The sequence below is a fragment of the Thalassophryne amazonica genome, chromosome 8 (assembly GCF_902500255.1).
Source record: "Thalassophryne amazonica chromosome 8, fThaAma1.1, whole genome shotgun sequence".
Taxonomy (NCBI): domain Eukaryota; kingdom Metazoa; phylum Chordata; class Actinopteri; order Batrachoidiformes; family Batrachoididae; genus Thalassophryne; species Thalassophryne amazonica.
In genome coordinates, this window is record NC_047110.1 from 51,436,092 (window position 1) to 51,456,163 (window position 20,072).

Sequence of the window (20,072 nt, forward strand, 5' to 3'; positions counted from 1 at the left end):
GAGTGGTTTGTTCCGGCTGATTAATTGGGCTCGTCCTGTGTTCGAAGTGATCATCGGACCCTTTGCTGATGGCTGCAGTGGAGAGTAGTAACCATCTAGTGATCCTGTCTGAGGATGTTCTGGAGTGAATTTCCAGGAGGATGATCTCTACCATTTGTGAAGAACTGTGGGCCACGATGGCAAATGGACATTTTACAATATGAATGTTTTTGTTTTTGCTTTGACAAGTCTTTGCTGTATTTTGTTTGAGATTTGCTGCTGGAATGGCCTAAGCAGTTGGTCACTTCTCCAAATCTGTTCTGCTTGAGGTTTCTTCCTCAAAAAACACCTGAGGGAATTTTTCGCCTTACCACTGTTGCCTATGTGCTTGCTCAGAGGGGTTGTTAGGATTCGAATTTACTCCTGTGAAGGGCCTTGGGGTGGCTTATGTTGTGATTTGGCACTAAATTAAATTAGCTCCAGCAGATACAGCACATGGTAAATTATTGTCCAGAGTATATCATCACCAGCAGCACATGCTGTGATTATAAAATGCAACACATTCAAAACTAGATGGTGCAATTTTAAGGTACAAACAAAGAATTTTGAGTATAATTTACAGCTCTGCTGTTTGAGTACTATTGATTCTCATTTTGCAACAATATTTTTGAAAGCATGATTTCTCATACAATGCAATTATCAAGGTTGAGTGGAACAGAGGTGTGGCTATTAAATGTTTTAATATAACTAAGGTTATTAAAAAGGGCACTTGTGCTTTAAGCACAGATAAAATATGACTTGGACTTTGGCCTAGGTATGAACTCTAAGTGCTCTCACTGTCTCAACAGTTTGCATTGCTGTTGAGATTTAGCTCATGACAAATAAACCTTCAGATTTCATAAAATAAACTTAAGATTTATTAAAACATTTAAACAATATATATATAAAAAAACATCTGTACTATGCACACACAGCATCTTATGAATGTGATATGAAATGTTTTAAATATGGAGTCACGTTAGAGAAAAGGAACCCTGCTCTTATCCAGAGGCCACAAAGTTCACAATGTGACTGTTAGAAATTGTGAGCAGATTCTAAATCTGGCCTGACGTTCTTCACTGTGCATGCTGTTTACTGACTGCTTGTCAGGCACAGAACACGTCTGAACACTGGACGTACTCAGAGGTTAACAGATCAGCACGTCAGCACTGACGGTTAAGATAAGCAAGCCGTGTTTGATTAACACGGGACAACAACCCTCCACGCACGTCAACCAACGCGTAAACAGTAAACACTTTTTAAAGGCACTATTTGCTAAGATGACTGAATCTGTCGACTCCAATCAGACGTCAGTCTCTGCGCTCAGAGTTCTCCTTCACTCTGTCCTTTGAGTCGGTATACAGGACTTTCGAAGCCACTGTCCTGCTGCGACTGCTTCAGCTCAAAGAACGCCGCAGAACAAACTGCACGCTGAGTCTCTGCCTCAGAACCAGGGGTGGGCTCTCTGTGGGCACTCATCTTCACCACGGGAAAATGTAACGTTTGAGTGTGTGGAGACAGCTTGGCGATCTCGTCGTAAATAGTCATGTCCGGCGGGTTTGGTGTGAGGATTCCAAACTCTCCAGACTCCCTGCCTGACACTGAAAACGGCTTCACTGGTTCCACTTTCCTCCCTGAATAGGAGACTCTGGGGACATGGAACCCTGTTTCAGAGTCGCTGCTGGTTATGCTCCAGTCAGCCTGCCTCTCCTCTCTGATGGGAGCCTCCGTGAGGAGAAAGGGCTGTGACCTGGGACGGTTTTCTGACACCTTAGTGTCTCCCCCCTGCAGGTAGCGCTCCCTGCTCTTACTGCTAATAGACACTGTGTGACACTGCAAGTGGGACAGCACTTCCTTGTGTAGAGCGGGTTTGGAAGTGCTGAAAAGTTTTTGGATATTTGCTAAACCCTCATCACATGTAGAACTGTTCTGGTGGCCTGTCTGAGTCACAGGTTTAGTCCTCACTGCAGCGCCGGGATTCAGGCCCGAGTCGGGCTTTTCTTTGTGGTTTCTCTCTCCTGGTCTGATGTCAGCTGTCGCTGTGGACGCATTCTTACTGAGATCTGCCTTTCTACTCGGCGTGCAACCAGACGTGATAACAGCTGTAGAACAACCTGCCAACACAACACAAACATAATTACTGCAGTGATTTTATATGTGCGTGCGTGCGTGTGTAAATCTAGCCCACACTGATATGTCTTTCTCACAATTCCTGCACAAGCACTCACCTGGTAAACTGTAATTCTTTCCAGATTTACTTTTGATTGGCGTCTCCAGCACTTTGGCCATGGCCACCAGCTTGCTCGCTGCATTCATGATTTTCTTTTCGGCCCTGAGGACGACAGGCAGACGGGCACCGTCAGTTTGAGGCACTGTGCTGAAGCAAACACACTGCTGGGTTACATGTGGTGTCTTACCCTGTAGCGTTTTCTCCGTCCTGCAGTAACTCCTGCAGACAGGTCAAATAATAGTGCCGCATCTTCCTGGCAGTGTCTTGCCGCTCCCTCTGCACCTCCACACGGATCATCTCTGCTGCTCGCTCCCTGCTGTCCTGGAGGTAACGTAGCATGTCTCCTGCCACACAAACCATATTCTTAGATCGAGGCGCACGTGCTATAGTCAGACGAAAGCACATACAAACAGAGAAGTCCATCTCACACTAACATCAACTTGTAGAACAAGAGTGTGTAGTTTTAAATGTTCTGCTGGGATGAATAGTCATCTGCTTGTGATACACAAAAGGTTTCAGAGGTCTGTGTATTTTAGAACACAATCTTGAACAAAAACAACCAACTGTCTAAACTGTGGATTACAAACATTTATAGTGCAGCAGATAAAAGAATATTGACAGTGGAATACTGCAAATGGTGATACAAGCATCAAATCTGGCACAAATACTCCTTAGACATTCCCCTTTTGAAAACACAGATTAGCCACTTGAATTTTCAGTCAGGTAGGGGTCAATAGAAGAATTACACAGGGTCAAAATTAAAACATGCACCAGTCATACTGAAAACTGCACCACATTATTTGTGTGATCATAAAGATTCCAAAAAGGTATAGTTTGGACTGTCTGTAACTGAATGTTATAGAGTTATGGGGTAAAAACAGCACTAATTACTGCACTAGTCACTGGTGACTAAGGTCAGTTTCAGTTTGTACAGGGGTCATTTTGGTAAAAGTGAAGCAAATTATTAGTTCAACCAATAATCTGCACTTTTTACCAAAACTGGAGCAACTTTAACTTTTGACCCCTGTACAAACTGAAATGGACCTTTGTCACCATTCTAGATGTCTTTACCCCATAACTCCATAACATTCAGTCACAGACAGTCCAAACCAGGGGTCTCCAACCCTGTTCCTGGAGGACACCTGCCCTGCATGTTTTTGAACTCTCCCTGATCCACTCTCAGGCAATTAACTATCAGGTGTGCTCAGCCAATCAACAACTGACAGCAGACACTTAAAACAAAACAAAAAAACAGGTGTGACTTGAGTAGGTTGACATGGAAAACATACAGGGCAGGAGCATTTGTACCAAAGTTGGCGCTTTTATCACCATTTGAAGGATTGTTGTCATCTGCTGCACTATTATTGAACAGCATCAGGACAAACCTCTGATCTTTTCCACAGTCATTAAGTACTGCTGTGTCATCTCCTCCAGACCCAGTTGCAGGTTCTGCTGGTGATCAGGACTCCTTTAAAGAACAATAACAACAAATCTGAGGTCATTAACATTTTGTTGTGACTAAAAGCAATAACAACCCCTCATTTTCCTTCCCAGGAAAGCAGTTTGTGGCATGTTAAAGCTGTCATGTAAATGCATCTGTAACTGATCATTTCTTCATTTTAAGCTTTGAGCTCAATATGAACACACAGGTTACATCACTGGAAACCACTTTACAAAACATGATACGAATGTAAAGAACATAAAAGTACTTTCCCTGTTTTTTATTTATTTAATAATAGTCATGTATTTTTACACTTCTGTATAGTTAAAACTATGGTGTGAGTTGACTGGGAAGTGTTTACTCGTGGCGTATTCTCATGCTGATAACTGACTCAAGGATTTCACATTTAGTTACACTGTAATCTTTGTGTTTTTTCAGAGAGCTTTACCTTTTTTTCCTGTGTGGGCGCACAGAGCACATTAAGATGAAAATCTCTGAACTTTTCAGAAAGGTGCTGTGACATTACTGCAGCATTGTGTCAGGTAACCAGTTAGACAGACCAAAACCTTTAACCCTTAAGGAAGGAGAGCTTCGCTTTTGCTGTTTGTGTCCAGTCAGCCGACAGCCACACAACATAATCTATCACAATTAAAAATTTCACTACACATTATCAGATATCATCCCAACAACACAATAAGGCTGGCAAAAAAACAATCTCTGACACTAACCATGTTCTGAGCAGTGAATATGTCCTTCCATCTGGATGCCGATACAGTGTTCGATGGTTTAATAAGGTCAGACTGAAACATTCTTTTCTGCATCAGTCGATACTTAAACTAAATAAGGAGCCATAGCAACATTATCAAGGCCGCAATGCGAGTAAATTTTTGTTGTATTGATTGTTTGTGAAATATCTGTGTCTTATTTGTGTTGTTTATGCATTGTGTTGTAATGGAGCTACTGAATACGTAAGACAAATTCTGGATCTCTGATGTGACAATAAGGTATTATCTTATCTTATAGTTGTTACCTGTTAATTATCATAGAAGGGGGGGGGTCTAATGAGGAACTTTTTTTTTAAGAAAGTGCTGATAAAGTGTTTCTCAGCACTTACTGTCAGAAAATAAATAAATAAATAAATAAATACGAGGTCTGTCCATAAAGTAACGGTCCTTTTTATTTTTTTCAAAAACTATATGGATTTCATTCATATGTTTGTACGTCAGACATGCTTGAACCCTCGTGCGCATGCGTGAGTTTTTCCACGCCTGTCGGTGACGTCATTCGCCTGTGAGCACGCCTTGTGGGAGGTGTGGTCCAGCCCCCTCGTTGGAATTCCTTTGTCTGATAAGTTGCTGAGAGACTGGCGCTTTGTTTGATCAAAATTTTTTCAAAACCTGTGCGGCACATCGAAGTGGACACGGTTCGAAAAATTCAGCTGGTTTTCGGTGAAAATTTTAATGGCTGATGAGAGATTTTGAAGTGATTCTGTCGCTTTAAGGACTTCCCACGGAGCGGGACGTCGCGCAGCGCTCTGAGCAACTTCTCAGACAAAGGAATTCCGACGAGGGGGCGGGACCAGTCCTTCCCAAGGCATGCTCACAGGCGAATGACGTCACCAACAGGCGTGGAAAAACTCACACATGCGCACGAGGGTTCAAGCATGTCTGACGTACAAACATATGAATGAAATCCATATAGTTTTTGGAAAAAATAAAAAGGACCGTTACTTTATGGACAGACCTCGTATAACACTTTATGGATGGGTGTACTGCCAATCTGACCGCTGAAGAGAACCAGTTCAATTTAGATTCCATAAAACACAAACACACAAACCCAACTGCATTTCTTCTGTGTTCAATTTCTAAATCCTTATCACATAGGTAAATGTAAACTTTTCTGTTTTATTTTCTCTGCAAAACATGAATGTGCCGCAAGCTAACACTTAATGATCAGTATGCAACACAGTACTAATAACACAAAATATTACAATACTTTAAATTTGTTAATTTTCCTCTGATGATTTCAGGTTGGTGGTCAGTCCTAAGTCTAGCTAGTTGTTTAAAGCCAGTGGAACTTATGAAAATTAGGACAAAGTGTTTTTAACATTCATCCTACACTATAGAATGCAGCTGTCAGTAAAGTAACTTTTACGCTAAATATATACATTAGGAGTAGATGTCAAAATAGCTTGTTGTCTGGGCTGCAGCACACAGTGGGGGGTCTGAGGGACCTCTCCCCAAAAAATGTTGAAATATTGCATGCAATTTGGTGCAACTAATAAGCTAAATGAGAGCCATTTCTTAGTCCAATTTTCTTGCTCATTTTAGTCATAAAAAGCATATTTTCTCATATTGGCAAAATGACAATATATGGTTAGAATACAGTATAATTATTATTTCAGAAAACTCCATAATTGCATTGGACTGTTACTGTTCCATCTCTACATTTTCTAAACATTTGACTTCGTCAAGTTGTGCTTTTATATCAGCCGATAGTCTCTGAAAATTAATAAACATAAAATTTGATCCAAGTAAAGTAAAGCTTCTGTTCATTAAGTTACTAATTTTACATTTAGTTCCCAGGAACACCAATTTGGGTTTACATTTGATTATTATTCAGTTATATAAATGGGAAATGCAAATGCGACTGGAATCTGACATCCCTACAGGTCCTGTACACCTCCGAAGACCTGAGGCGAGCAAGGAAGATAGTGGATGATCACTCTCACCCAGGACACAAATTTTTTGTCACCCTCCCCTACGGCTGAGGTCTAAAACCTCAAGACACAAAAGGAGCTTCTTTCTGTCCACAGGAAGACTTATAAATAATGCCAGAGACCGCATTTACCCTGCACCCCCAACTCCCACAAAGTACAGATTGAACATCCCTGCACTGAAAGGTCTGTACATCTGTATGCCTTTGCACAGTCCCATTTACTTGGCAGTGAACACAGTTTTGCCTATTTGACTCCTTTACTTCTTACAGAAGTATTATGTTCTTTTCTTGTTATTGTTGTTAATGCACCAATTACCTCTTACAGAAGTATTCTTTCCTTTTCTTTTTATTGTTGTTTATGCACCAATGACACCAGATGGAATTTGTTGTATGTGAAAACTTACTTGGCAATAAATTCAATTCTGATTGTGAAATGCAATAACAGATTTCAGATCATGTGCTGATGTCAGCATTTCTGAGATACTGACAAATCATGTGTCATGCAAAACGACGCACAAATATTTTTCACATCTACATTTGACTTCTACGAGCATGTTAAATGTTAATTATATTTCTCTCCACATGAATATTTCACACCCATCTAACAGAAGAAACCATAAAATGCAGATTTAGAAGGCCAACATATCACTTTTGCATGGAGGCAGTTTTAAGTAAATTTATCCCAAAGACCGATTTTGATTTGTGTGAAGTAACTTGAATAACAAATTCCGTCAAAAACATGATATAGTAAGATCAAAGACTTACTGGGAGTGTTGGCTTTTCTCTACAAACGATGAGAAAAAAAAAAAAAAAAAAAAAAAGTTGGGTCAGTTTTGGTCCTTTTGCTCAAACCAGGCCCATTTCAATTTATTCTTGATGAACTTTAAATAGTCTCCCTGCAGCAGAACATTTCCATCCATCTGCTTTGTAGTTTCAACATGATGTGGAATTCACTGTAAAATCCGTAACTGCGTCTCTCATTGGTTGCTGTGTGGACAAGTGACGGGATGTTGCATTTATCCTTCAGTCTCGGATCAGGACATGAAAATGTGAGACTTAATATCCACTGTGGCATCTCACCAGAGACATTTTCAAATGATTTTTATAAATATGAACATTATGAAGTCAGACCAGAGACTAAATCCAATGCAGGCCAGGAAATCAAAAATAACCCGGAAACATTCGCCACGGAAGTATAAAACTGGATTTCTGGGAATTTACAGAAAACTCCCATCACTGATGCATGGATTAGGACAGGGGCATTGAACTCGTTCCCGAAAGAGCCGAGAGGGTGCAAGTTTTCTTGGCAACCAGCCACTATACCAGGTGATTTCACTGATTATCATCATTTTGAGCAGATGGATTCAGTTAATCAGTGAAATCAGCTGCTGGAGTCTGTGGTTGCAAAGAAAACCTGCACCCTCTCGGCCCTTTCTGGAATGAGTTGAATGCCCCTGGATTAGGATAATATCAGAAAAAAGGTCCTCACTGATCTGATGTGTATATTACTTTGAGTTCACAGATAATGTAATCAACCCATCTTATTTCAACTACGAATGTGTAACCTAAAGGCCAGGTGGGCAGAATCTAGAAAAGAGAGCCTCACTTGGCTGAACCAAGCACTTCCTTTGATCAAGGTGAAAGACCACAGTTTATGTAAGAAATTACTAACACAAATAACCAGTATATCTTTTTGAAAGTGAAAAGTAGCCACACATTGTACTTATTTGGATTAATTCAAATATGATTTAGCAGTTTTTCCATAACTGTGCTAATGTTTAAGGCACTTTAAACATGCTTAAAACACTCTCGACATGCAAAGGTGTACAGCAGACATACAGCGAAATCATGGAGGGGTCTGAAATTTTCATCTTAGGTGCATGTCCACAAGAGACATAATCTAAAAGAAAAAGAAAAAAAAAATCCGTAAATCACAATGTATGATTTTTTAAATAATTTATTTGCATGTTACTGCTGCAAATAAGTATTTCAACACCTGTGAAAATCAATGTTAATATTTGGTACAGTAGCCTTTGTTTGCAATTACAGAGGTCAAACGTTTCCTGTAGTTTTTCATCAGGTTTTCACACACTGCAACAGGGATTTTGGTCCACTCCTACATACAGATCTTCTCCAAATCTTTCAGGTTTGGAGTTTCAGCTCCCTCCAAAGATTTTCTACTGAGTTCAGGTCTGGAGACTGGCCAGGCCACTCCAGGACCTTGAAATGCTTTGTACGAAGCCCCTCCTTAGTTAACCTGGCTATGTGTTTGGGGTCATTGTCATGCTGGAAGACCCAGCCATGACCCATCTTCAATGCTCTTACTGAGGGAAGGAGGTTGTTTGCCAAAATCTCACAATACATGACCCCATCCATCCTCCCTTCAATACGGTGCAGTCATCCTGTCCCCTTTGCAGAAGAGCACCCCCAGAGTATGATGTTTCCACCCCCATGCTTCACGGTTGGGATGGTTTTCTTGGGGTTGTTCTCATCCTCTAAACATGGTAAGTGGAGCTGATTCCAAAAAGCTCTATTCTGGTCTCATCTGACCACATGACCTTCTCCCATGCCTCCTCTGGATCATCCAGATGGTCACTGGTGAACTTCAAACAGGCCTGGACATGTGCTGGCTTGAGCAGGGGGACCTTGCTGCCCTGCAGGATTTTAAACCATGACAGCATCATGTGTTACTAATGTAATCTTTGTGACTGTGGTCCCACCTCTCTTCAAGTCATTGACCAGGTCTTCCTGTGTAGTTCTGAGCTTTCTCAGAATCATCCTTACCCCACAAAGTGAGATCTTGCATGGAATCCCAGACTGAGGGAGATTGACAGTCATCCTGTGTTTCTTCCACTTCCTAATAAATAATCATAACAGTTGTTGTCTTCTACCAAGCTGCTTGCCTGTTGCCCTGTAGTCCATCCCAGCCTTGTGCAGGTCTACAGTTTTGTCCCTGGTGTCCTTAGACAGCTCTTTGGTCTTGGCTATGGTGGACAGGTTGGAGTGTGATTGATTGAGTGTGTGAACAGGTGTCTTTTATACAGGTAACAAGTTCAAACAGGTGCAATTAATACAGGTAAAGAGTACAGAATAAGAAGGCTTCTTAAAGAAAGATTAACAGGTCTGTGAGAGCCAGAATTCTTGCTGGTTGGTAGGTGTTCAAATACTTATTTGCAGCAGTAACATACAAATAAATTATAAAAAAAAAATACATTGTGATTTCCGCATTTTTTTTAGATTATGTCTCTTACAGTGGATATGCACCAAAGATGAAAATTTCAGACCCCTCCATGACTTCTATGTGGGAGAACTTGCAAAATCACAGGATGTTCAAATACTTATTTTCCTCACTGTAAAAAACTAGAACAGCAGACATATTATATTTTATGGGAGCTTTGACTAAGCAGAGAAACAACAGAAAAAGACAAACCCTGAGGACTGTTTGGATTTCTTCACTTCCTCCAGCTGCTGCAGATGCTCCTCCTTTGCCTTCAGTAAAACACGTTCATGTTCCTCTGCAATAAATAGTCATGCATCCCATGAATATGAACAGATGCAGTGCACGCTCCAAAAAAAAAAAAAAGAATACCCTTGAGCAAAGTATTTAACATACCGTTGAGACGCTGTATGGCAGCCTTGTGCTCACGTACGCTGTTCTGCAGCTGGCAACACGCTTTTTCCAGATGTCTCTGGAGCTCCTGGACCTTTTTCTGGAGTTTAGCTACAGCCTCAGCATTCTCTGTTTTGCAACTGTCCTCGTCTCTCTTCCGTGAGATACAGTCTGTGACAGGACAGCAAAGTGTAAGCCTCCAGTGGACATTTAAATGTCTTATTTGTGCGTGTCACATGGTTTGAAGTCGAGAGCTGTAACAGTGTCGTGTTCAGTGCTGAGAGTAAATGGAGTCATTGTGATGACATACTTTGAATTTTCTCAACTTCTTTCTGATGCTGTTCCTGAGTTTCCTTTAAGATGCGGCTGATCCTGTCCTCAGTGACCTATGAGAGTAAAACGCAGCCACAAACATAAAAGCACCTCATAAAACTGTAAGTGAATTAATGACTAACTGATTTATTCCAGTTTTGAACAGCAGCCCCCGCCCCCAAAAACTCACTTTTTTCCACTCCTTTTTAGCTTGAGACACAGCCCTGCTGATTATGTCTTTGCAGAAGCTCTGGATGATGGGTGCTAATGAGCCAACTGAGGAGGCTCTGCTGATCCTGCTGGTTTCTTCGACCCTCTGCTGATCTTTTCGGGAATCCCTGCAGAGTTGTGACTGGATCTCTGCAAGCTCAATCTGAAGCTCTGCTACCAAATCCTCCCTTATCTTCTTTGTCTGGGTCTGTTCCTTTTCAGTCAGCTGACGGCTCCACTCCTCCTGTCGGACCCTCAGAGTCTGCTGCAGCTGAGCCTCCGTCTCCTTCTTCTGGAGCTCAGCCTTCTCTCTAGCCTGCTGCAAATCCTGCTCCAGAGCCTTGGCTTGCTGTTGCAGTTTGGTGTTATACAGCTGCTCACTGCGGGCCTGGATGATGGAAATCTCCTGCTGTTTGTCTCGGTTCCAGGCGGCTCGAGCTCCAGCCAGCTCAGCCTTCAGCAGGGCAGCCTGCTCTTTCCTCACTCTTTCTAACTGATTCTGAAGCATCACCACCTCCTCTTGGAGCATCTTCACCCTCTGGGCCCCAGAGCTCTGATCCTCCAGCTGCTCCTTATCCCTCTTATTCCACTGCTCCTCTGCTTCCTTCAAGGCCTGTGACACCTGACAGAGTTAAGAAAGACGCACAATCAGAACACAAAAACTCTACACCAGTCAGGTGATTTTGAAGTAAACAAGATGGAAGATTGGGTCACCCGCTGCTGTATGTATTTTTCTTGGAGCTCTTCCCATTTCTCCTTCTCTGTTTGGACAGTAGCTTGATACTCTGGTAATGAAGTCAGCTCTTCAATCCAGCGACTATAGGCTCTGGTTAATGCCCCTTCAACCTGTGACAATGCCACATTTATGTCAGCTATGACACATGTTCATCTCAACAATAAATCATAAGAAAATAAAACCGCCTCAAGTATTGAGAGGAAAAAACTAAAAAGAAGAAGAAGAAATTCTAAAAAGAGAAGTAGATTGAGTGGACAGGAAATGTTTTAAAATGCCATAAACTCCTTTTTTGGATCTGCCACAAGATGTTCTGTTGTCTATGTTAGCCCAAACATTTCAGCAGTACATTAATTTTGTAATAAACCTTTTAAACAACAAAATCCCTGTTGGTGTTAAACACATAATGAATAAATGACAATCTTTTACCAAGCCCACTGGCATGATTATTCCCTCATTTCAAACAGTGACACAGGTCAGGTCAAGGAGCATTCATTGGTGCACATCACCGAATCCACCACTTTGACACTCCCAACAGGTGTTGGCAGTTTCAAACAGGGAAGATGATTATTCTAATAGTCGTCCACAACATGTTTTGGTTAACCACAGAAAAGACATTTTACCTGGAGGCCTATTTCACCAACAAATCATACTATTTGGAGAATGATTTTGAAAGAACATGACTTTTATGCAAAGCAGCCAAAATAACTGAAACTTTGGGAAATGACTGTACACAGACTGAAGTTTAAGTAGGATTTAAGTACCTTTGTAGGAATTATTATAAATTTTGTGGGTTTTGGCTTTGTGTATATATATAGTCACATAGTAGTGCTATGTGACTAAAAAGATTAACAAGGTACCAGTAGATTCTCACAAATCCAACAAGACCAAGCATTCATGATATGCACACTCTTAAGGCTATGAAATTGGGCTAATAGTAAAAAAAAAAAAAAGTAGAAAAGGGGGTGTTCACAATAATAGCAGTGTGGCATTCAGTCAGTGAGTTTGTCAATTTTGTGGAACAAACAGGCGTGAATCAGGTGTCCCCTATTTAAGGATGAAGCCAGCACCTGTTGAACATGCTTTTCTCTTTGAAAGCCTGAGGAAAATGGGACGTTCAATACACTGTTCAGAAGAACAGTGTAGTTTGATTAAAAAGTTGACTGGAGAGGGGAAAACCTATACGCAGGTGCAAAAAATTATAGGCTTTTCATCTACAATGAGCTCCAATGCTTTAAAATGGACAAAAAAAAAAAAAAAAAAAACCAGACGCGTGGAAGAAAATGGAAAACAACCATCAAAATGGATAGAAGAATACCTGTAAGTTACCTGTAAGTGGAGTTACCTGTAAGTGCTGTGACAGTTAGAAGACGCCTGTGTGAAGCCAATTTATTTGCAAGAATCCCCCGCAAAGTCCCTCTGTTAAATAAGACGTGCAGAAGAGGTTATAATTTGCCAAAGAACACATCATCTGGCCTAAAAAGAAATGAAGGAATATTTTGTGGACTGATGAGAGTAAAATTGTTCTTTTTGGGTCCAAGGGCCGCAGACAGTTTGTGAGACGACCCCCAAACTCTGAATTCAAGCCAAAGTTCACAGTGAAGACAGTGAAGCATGGTGGTGCAAACATCATGATATGGGCATGTTTCTCCTACTATGGTGTTGGGCCTATATATCGCATACCAGGTATCATGGATCAGTTTGGATATGTCAAAATACTTGAAGAGGTCATGTTGCCTTATGCTGAAGAGGACATGCCCTTAAAATGGGTGTTTCAACAAGACAATGACCCCAGGCACACTAATAAACGAGCAAAATCTTGGTTCCAAACCAACAAAATTAATGTTTTGGAATGGCCTGCCCAATCCCCGGACCTAAATCCAATTGAGAACTTGTGGGGTGACATCAAAAAAGCTGTTTCAGAAGCAAAACCAAGAAATGTGAATGAATTGTGGAATGTTGTTAAAGAATCTTGGAGTGGAATAACACCTGAAAGGTGCCACAAGTTCACTGACTCCATGCCTCGCAGATGTGAAGAAATCATGGAAAACTGGTTATACAACTAAATACTAGTTTAGTGATTCACAGGATTGCTAAAAAAGCAGTTTGAACATTACAACAGGGTCCTCGTAGGACGTTGTCCTAGTCAGGCCCTAATAATTTTTTTGAGTTTGTAGCGTCAACAGCAGATGCTACTATTATTCTACTTTCTTTTACTAATAGCCCATTTTCATAGCCTTAAGAGTGTGCATATCATCAATGCTTGGTCTAGTTGGATTTGTGAGAATTTACTGGTACCTTGTTTCCCATGTAACAATAAGAAATATACTCAAAACCTGGACTAATCTTTTTAGTCACATTAGTCACATAGCACTACTATTATTCTGAACACTACTGTATACTGTATATATTAATTTACCGTTTCCTTCTAAACTTGAATGATTGGACTCATCACATCTGGGGACATCGATTCAACAAAAATGTGCATCAGTATCATTTGGCTTTTAGGTTCATATTTCAGAAGGAAAAAGTAAATTAATAGGGGTGTCGGAAAAAAAAAAAAAAAAAAAAATCGATTCACGTCCGAATCGCGATTCTTATTTATTACAATTCTGAATCGATCCAAAATGTCCAAGAATCGATTTTTAAAAAGCATTTTTAAAAACATTTTCTTGCTTACTCGCTGCATGTACTGTTTGTCATGCAACGGCTTCTGTACTACAGCGTCCCCACGGGGGTGGGGGAGGCGTGCGTCAAACACTCATGAGCTCCAGAGTTCAGTGGCTGTAGCTTAGCATGGCGGAGGAAAAGCTAATTCAGCCAGCACCATCTTTGCTGAAGGCAAATGTTTGGGCGCATTTTGGATTTTATTATTTGCTGCGTAAGAAGGAGCTTGACATGACTTATGCAATGTGCAAAATCTGCAAAATGAAAGTCAAGTACTTTGGAAACACTTCAAATCCGCAAGCCCACATGCTATGCCATCACCCAGAGCTAAAAGAGGGGAGCAGCGTTATCTGCCGACTACTGACCAGCGCGTCGCTAAACTGCCAGCTAACTCCAAACGACCAAAGCAGATAAGTAAATTTACATCTAGAATCACTTGATTAACCAAGTAAAGCTGCATTTTCTTAAACATAAACATTTTTTAAGTAATGTAACTATTTCTCAGAGCTCTTTGAATCGAAAATTGATTCTGAATCAAATGGTCAGTTGTATACGATTCACATCCCTATAAATTAACCAATTCCATTTATGCTTCTAAAGTTTCTGGGTGGAATAATGTGTTCGCTTGCTTCAAATGGCTGGTTCGCTGTTCCCTCTGTTCGACTCACACACAGCGCGCAGGCTGACAGGGTTGATCCCACCTCATCCTGTACAGATCATGAGATCAGAGGGATACAGTGCAGTTTGGTGAACTGACGGTAATTTACGGACATAAATATGCGTGTGTGTACAATCATACTATGCAGAATTGTACTGTGTATTCTGTGTACAGTTCTGCTCACTGAAACACTGCGTGTGTGTACCATATGGTTCAATACAAGTACATGTACAACCCCTGGCAAAAATGATGGAATCACCGGCCTCGGAGGATGTTCATTCAGTTGTTTAATTTTGTAGAAAAAAAAAAGCAGATCACAGACATGACACAAAACTAAAGTAATTTCAAATGGCAACTTTCTGGCTTTAAGAAACACTATAAGAAATCAGGAAAAAAAAAAAATTGTGGCAGTCAGTAGCGGTTACTTTTTTAGACCAAGCAGAGGGAAAAAAATATGGACTCACTCAATTCTGAGGAATAAATTATGGAATCACCCTGTAAATTTTCATCCCCAAAACTAACACCTGCATCAAATCAGATCTGCTTGTTAGTCTGCATCTAATAAGGAGTGATCACACCTTGGAGAGCTGTTGCACCAAGTGGACTGACATGAATCATGGCTCCAACATGAGAGATGTCAATTGAAACAAAGGAGAGGATTATCAAACTCTTAAAAGAGGGTAAATCATCACGCAATGTTGCAAAAGATGTTGATTGTTCACAGTCAGCTGTGTCTAAACTCTGGACCAAATACAAACAACATGGGAAGGTTGTTAAAGGCAAACATACTGGTAGACCAAGGAAGACATCAAAGTGTCAAGACAGAAAACTTAAAGCAATATGTCTCAAAAATCGAAAATGCACAACAAAACAAATGAGGAACAAATGGGAGGAAACTAGAGTCAACGTCTGTAACTGAACTGTAAGAAACCGCCTAAAGGAAATGGGATTTACATACAGAAAAGCTAAATGAAAGCCATCATTAACACCTAAACAGAAAAAAACAATGTTACAATTAGGGCTGAAACGATTAATCGAGTAACTCGAATAATTCAATTACAAAAAATGTTCGAGGCAAATTCTGTGCCTCGAAGCTTCGTTTAACGTTGTAGTACATATGCCAGGCCTGTGTGTGGCGCTGCAACGGCCGCAGGAAAAAGAAAAAACAGAAGAAGACTGGAGCATAACAGCTAATCAAATAGTAACGATAGCTACCGCTTTCCAACGTGACACAGAGTAAAATAAAGCCTTTTAAGAGAAAGATGGTCCATGCTGATCATCTGAAATAGACTTACTGTGCATTTAAAGCGAAGCAGTGTGTTTGTGTATTTTTAAAAAACACACAGACCCAATGGCCAGCTGCTGTCTCTCACGACCCAGTGTGAGGGGCTCTCAGACCAGGCGAGTCACAGCTCTGTCCCCGGCTACATTGACAAACAGCAGAAGTCCACTCTTTCTTCTGTGTTTCCCTCAGACTTACACTGAGTGTTTGACTTTTTAATTTTTGCTTTTTTGGGCAACACACAACACTTCACAAACACGGTAACTTAAATAAAATAATAATAAATAATAAAAAAAACTGACTGAGGCTGCATGTTCAACCTCCAGCTGAAATACATCTGCTGAATTGCAGAGAAAGAGGGATTAAAAAAAAAAATAAATAAAAAAAAAAAATCAGGGACCAGTCCATCAACCTTTATTAAAAAAAAAAAAAAAAAAAAAAAAAAAACTTACAAATGGTTACATTTTACAAGTTGGAGAAAACAAAACAGAAAGCCACATCCCATCACCATTTCAGCAAAATGTCAACACTTTGGCGCAGTGGCATTGTGCCATTGCTTAGGGAGAGCTCTGGACTATTGATGTTTAAAAACGCAGAAGTACTTTTTATCCGATTACTCGGATAATCGTCGATTAGTAAAATATTCGATAGCTGCAGCCCTAGTTACAACGGGCTAAGGAAAAGCAATCGTGGACTGTGGATGACTGGATGAAAGTCATATTCAGTGATGAATCTCAAATCTGCATTGGGCAAGGTGATGATGCTGGAACTTTTGTTTGGTGCCGTTCCAATGAGATTTATAACGATGACTGCCTGAAGAGAACATGTAAATTTCCACAGTCATTGATGATATGGGGCTGCATATCAGGTAAAGGCACTGGGGAGATGGCTGTCATTACATCATCAATAAATGCACAAGTTTACGTTGATATTTTGGATACTTTTCTTATCCCATCAATTGAAAGGATGTTTGGGGATGATGAAATCATTTTCCAAGATGATAATGCATCTTGCAGAAAGACACATAGGGTCAATGTCATGGCCTGCAAATAGTCCGGATCTTAATCCAATTGAAAATCTTTGGAGGAAGTTGAAGAAAATGGTCCATGACAATGCTCCAACCTGCAAAGCTGATCTGGCAACAGCAGTCAAAGAAAGTTGTAGCCAGATTGATGAAGAGTACTGTTTGTCACTCATTAAGTCCATGCCTCAGAGACTGCAAGCTGTTATAAAAGCCAGAGGTGGTGCAACAAAATACTAATGATGTGTTGGAGCGTTCTTTTGTTTTTCATGATTCCATAATTTTTTCCTCAGAATTGAGTGATTCCATATTTTTTTTCCCTCTGCTTGGTCTAAAAACAGTAACCGTTACTGACTGCCACCATTTTTTTCCTGATTTCTTATAGTGTTTCTTAAAGCCAGAAAGTTGCCATTTGAAATGACATTAGTTTTGTGTCATGTCTGTGATCTGCTTTTTTTCTACAAAATTAAACAACTGAATGAACATCCTCCGAGGCCGGTGATTCCATAATTTTTGCCAGGGGTTGTACATGTATTTGTATTGAACCATATGGTACACACACACACGCAGTGTTTCAGTGAGCAGAACTGTACACAGAATACACGGTACGATTCTGCATAGTATGATTGTACACACACGCATATTTGTGTCTGCAAATTACCGTCAGTTCACCAAACTGCACTGTATCCTTCTGATCTCATGATCTGTACAGGATGAGGTGGGATCAACCTTGTCAGCCTGCCCTCTGTGTGTGAGTCGAACAGAGGGAACAGCGAACCAGCCATTTGAAGCAAGCGAATGCATTATTCCACCCAGAAACTTTAGAAGCATAAATGGAATTGGTTAATTTATAGGGATGTGAATCGTACAACAACTGACGATTCGATTCAGAATCGATTTTCGATACAAAATTAAACAACTGCATGAACATCCTCTGAGGCCGGTGATTCCATAATTGTTGCCAGGGGTTGTATTGTGACATCCCCACCCTGTTACATTTTTTTTTTGGTAGAATCACCCATATTCCTCTTCATATTCATCAGTGATCTTTACTTATATAACAGAAATAACTAATGGAAAAAGCTCCATCTACATGAAAAAAAAAAAAAATTCCTCAATGTGTGTTCTTCCCCAATGATTTCCTTTTCTGAACAAAATAATCCAAATTAAAGTTTTGTCTAGTCTTTACACAGAGGCTCCTTTTGAGTTTATAAGCTTTGCTTTGTCTATTTTGTCAGTGAGAATGAGAAATTGACAACTATAAAGTCTAACACAAAGGAGGAAAGGAGAGAAAGGAATGGAGAGAGGAGGAAAAGGAAAGCAGAGCATGTGGTATTCTCCAGCCTCTAGGATGGGCTCTAAATCAAACAATCTAGAGCAGAGATAGAAACAAAAGATGAAATGCAGTTTCAGGAAGTGGTCAAACAAAATCTGACATTCTGTTCATCTGACATCAATTTATTAATAGAAATAAGACAAAAAGTAGACTCGAAACCCCAGAGGGTAAAAACACCCTTTTATTAGTTTTATTGTTGTTATAGTTTGGATATCTGAACTACTCAGTTTCTATATGTCATGGGAGCAAATTGCCCCTTGTGGGATTAATAAAGTTGTTGATTGATTGATTCTAAAAATCCCACAATTTGCTCCCATGACATGTAGAAACTGAGTAGTTCCAATATCCAAACTTTAACATTACTTAACATTTCTGAAAATTCATCCCCAGCCATGCATCCAGTCAGTGTGTGAGGCTAATGTTAGCTCCTGCAGCTAAAGTACAGAACTATTAACAGAACTGGGGCTGTACAGGGGCTACGCCATCAGGTGTAACCAAACAGCAATTTGCCTTTAGAACTGTCACAATATTAAAACCTCCACTGGCCCATATTAGCTTCCTGAAAAGGCGCAGCACGTGACCACTTACGTGGCATCATTTTAAAAAAGATCACAGACCTGTCTGGCCATGTCCTCCAGATGTTTCTCATGCAGTTCTTGCTGGGTTTGTTTTCTGGCTTCCTCCACAGCCTTCTGTCTGATACTGTCAGCTTCCAGTTGCAGGTGTCGTTTCTGGGCACTGAGCCTGGAGTCCAGCTCTTCAACAGTAACTGTCATAATGCTGATATGAAGCTCATCCGTCTGACAGGTTGCCTCAACCGTCTCTCTGCATTTACTGTTCTTAGTTTCCTCCAGTCTCTGGGTGCAGGTTCTCTCCATCTGTACAGAAACAGTAACAACTTTTAAAAATGATAATGAGAGGGCTGAAGAAGCTGGGCAGCAGATATGAGAAATCGTACATTTTTCATCTCCTCTTTCCAGGCAGCCTGAGCTGATAAGACCTGCTGTTGGATCTCAGTCTCCTTCTCTTTGGACCACAGAGCTTTGAGCTGTTCTACTGATGCTTGGTGCTGAGCCTCCAGTTCAGCCCTCAGAGTCTTCACAACTTTATCATTCTCCTCCCTCATCTTTTCCTGGGAGCAATAAAAACAACAATACTAACAACAAGAACAAGTTTAATTACACAGCATTTTTTAGTACCAAGTTGCAATTCAAAGTGGAATAATTACTCCCATGAGAACAGCCCATTATCACAAACCATCTAGAGATAACTTATTCTGGAAAATCAATCACAAAGAGCAACTATACATCAAAACAATTTCATTAAACTGACAGTTTCATTTCTGACATTTTAAAAAAGTGCATTTTGCTCATGCTTGTAGGCAAATACACACCTCAACCTATAACCAAAAATTACCAGCAATAACTCAACCGTTCTGTGAAAGTCTCAACATATCTGAATTCCACACAACTTCTCATGGGTGTACTCATGGCAATAAAGAGTATTTAAGTGTTACATGTACACAGTGTTCAGACCATGCTTTTAAATTTTATTTCTTCTGTGGTTTTGGGCTTTTCAAAAGTGCAATTTAACCGATAAAAAAATAATTATGAAATATGGTCATTAAGAAAGCATTTATAAGCTGTAAGAATCTTCATTCAAGTTGATACCTCATTTTCTCTCCTCAGCGTCTCTCCCTTGTCTCTGTTGCGTATGCTTTCTTCAATCATGTCCTTCTCCTTGCAGACAGCTATGTAACACTCCTGCACAGCCAGCATCTTGTCACTAACCTCAGACAGATGGGTTCTGCATAGGGAGCAAAGTAAACGAGCAGCA

At 40.4% G+C, this 20,072-nt stretch overlaps 1 protein-coding gene across 4 annotated transcripts in view; it reads right to left on the reverse strand.

Annotated features, from left to right (window-relative positions):
• Window positions 1–876: 876 nt before the first annotated feature.
• Window positions 877–20,072, reverse strand: part of cep152 (centrosomal protein 152) — a 52,927-nt gene continuing 33,731 nt past the window's right edge. For 3 of the 4 annotated variants that reach the window (XM_034176229.1, XM_034176230.1, XM_034176232.1), the window contains 12 exons: window positions 19,907–20,042; window positions 19,195–19,368; window positions 18,854–19,114; window positions 11,254–11,385; window positions 10,520–11,161; window positions 10,328–10,403; window positions 10,021–10,188; window positions 9,838–9,922; window positions 3,634–3,716; window positions 2,436–2,592; window positions 2,247–2,350; window positions 877–2,132 (listed from right to left, as the gene is read on the reverse strand). In XM_034176229.1, coding sequence (XP_034032120.1) covers window positions 1,342–2,132; window positions 2,247–2,350; window positions 2,436–2,592; window positions 3,634–3,716; window positions 9,838–9,922; window positions 10,021–10,188; window positions 10,328–10,403; window positions 10,520–11,161; window positions 11,254–11,385; window positions 18,854–19,114; window positions 19,195–19,368; window positions 19,907–20,042 — 2,809 coding nt within the window. In that variant the 3' untranslated portion in view covers window positions 877–1,341. Of the gene's footprint in view, window positions 2,133–2,246; window positions 2,351–2,435; window positions 2,593–3,633; window positions 3,717–9,837; window positions 9,923–10,020; window positions 10,189–10,327; window positions 10,404–10,519; window positions 11,162–11,253; window positions 11,386–18,853; window positions 19,115–19,194; window positions 19,374–19,906; window positions 20,043–20,072 lie in introns of all 4 variants that reach the window. The other variant, XM_034176231.1, reaches the window with a different exon arrangement.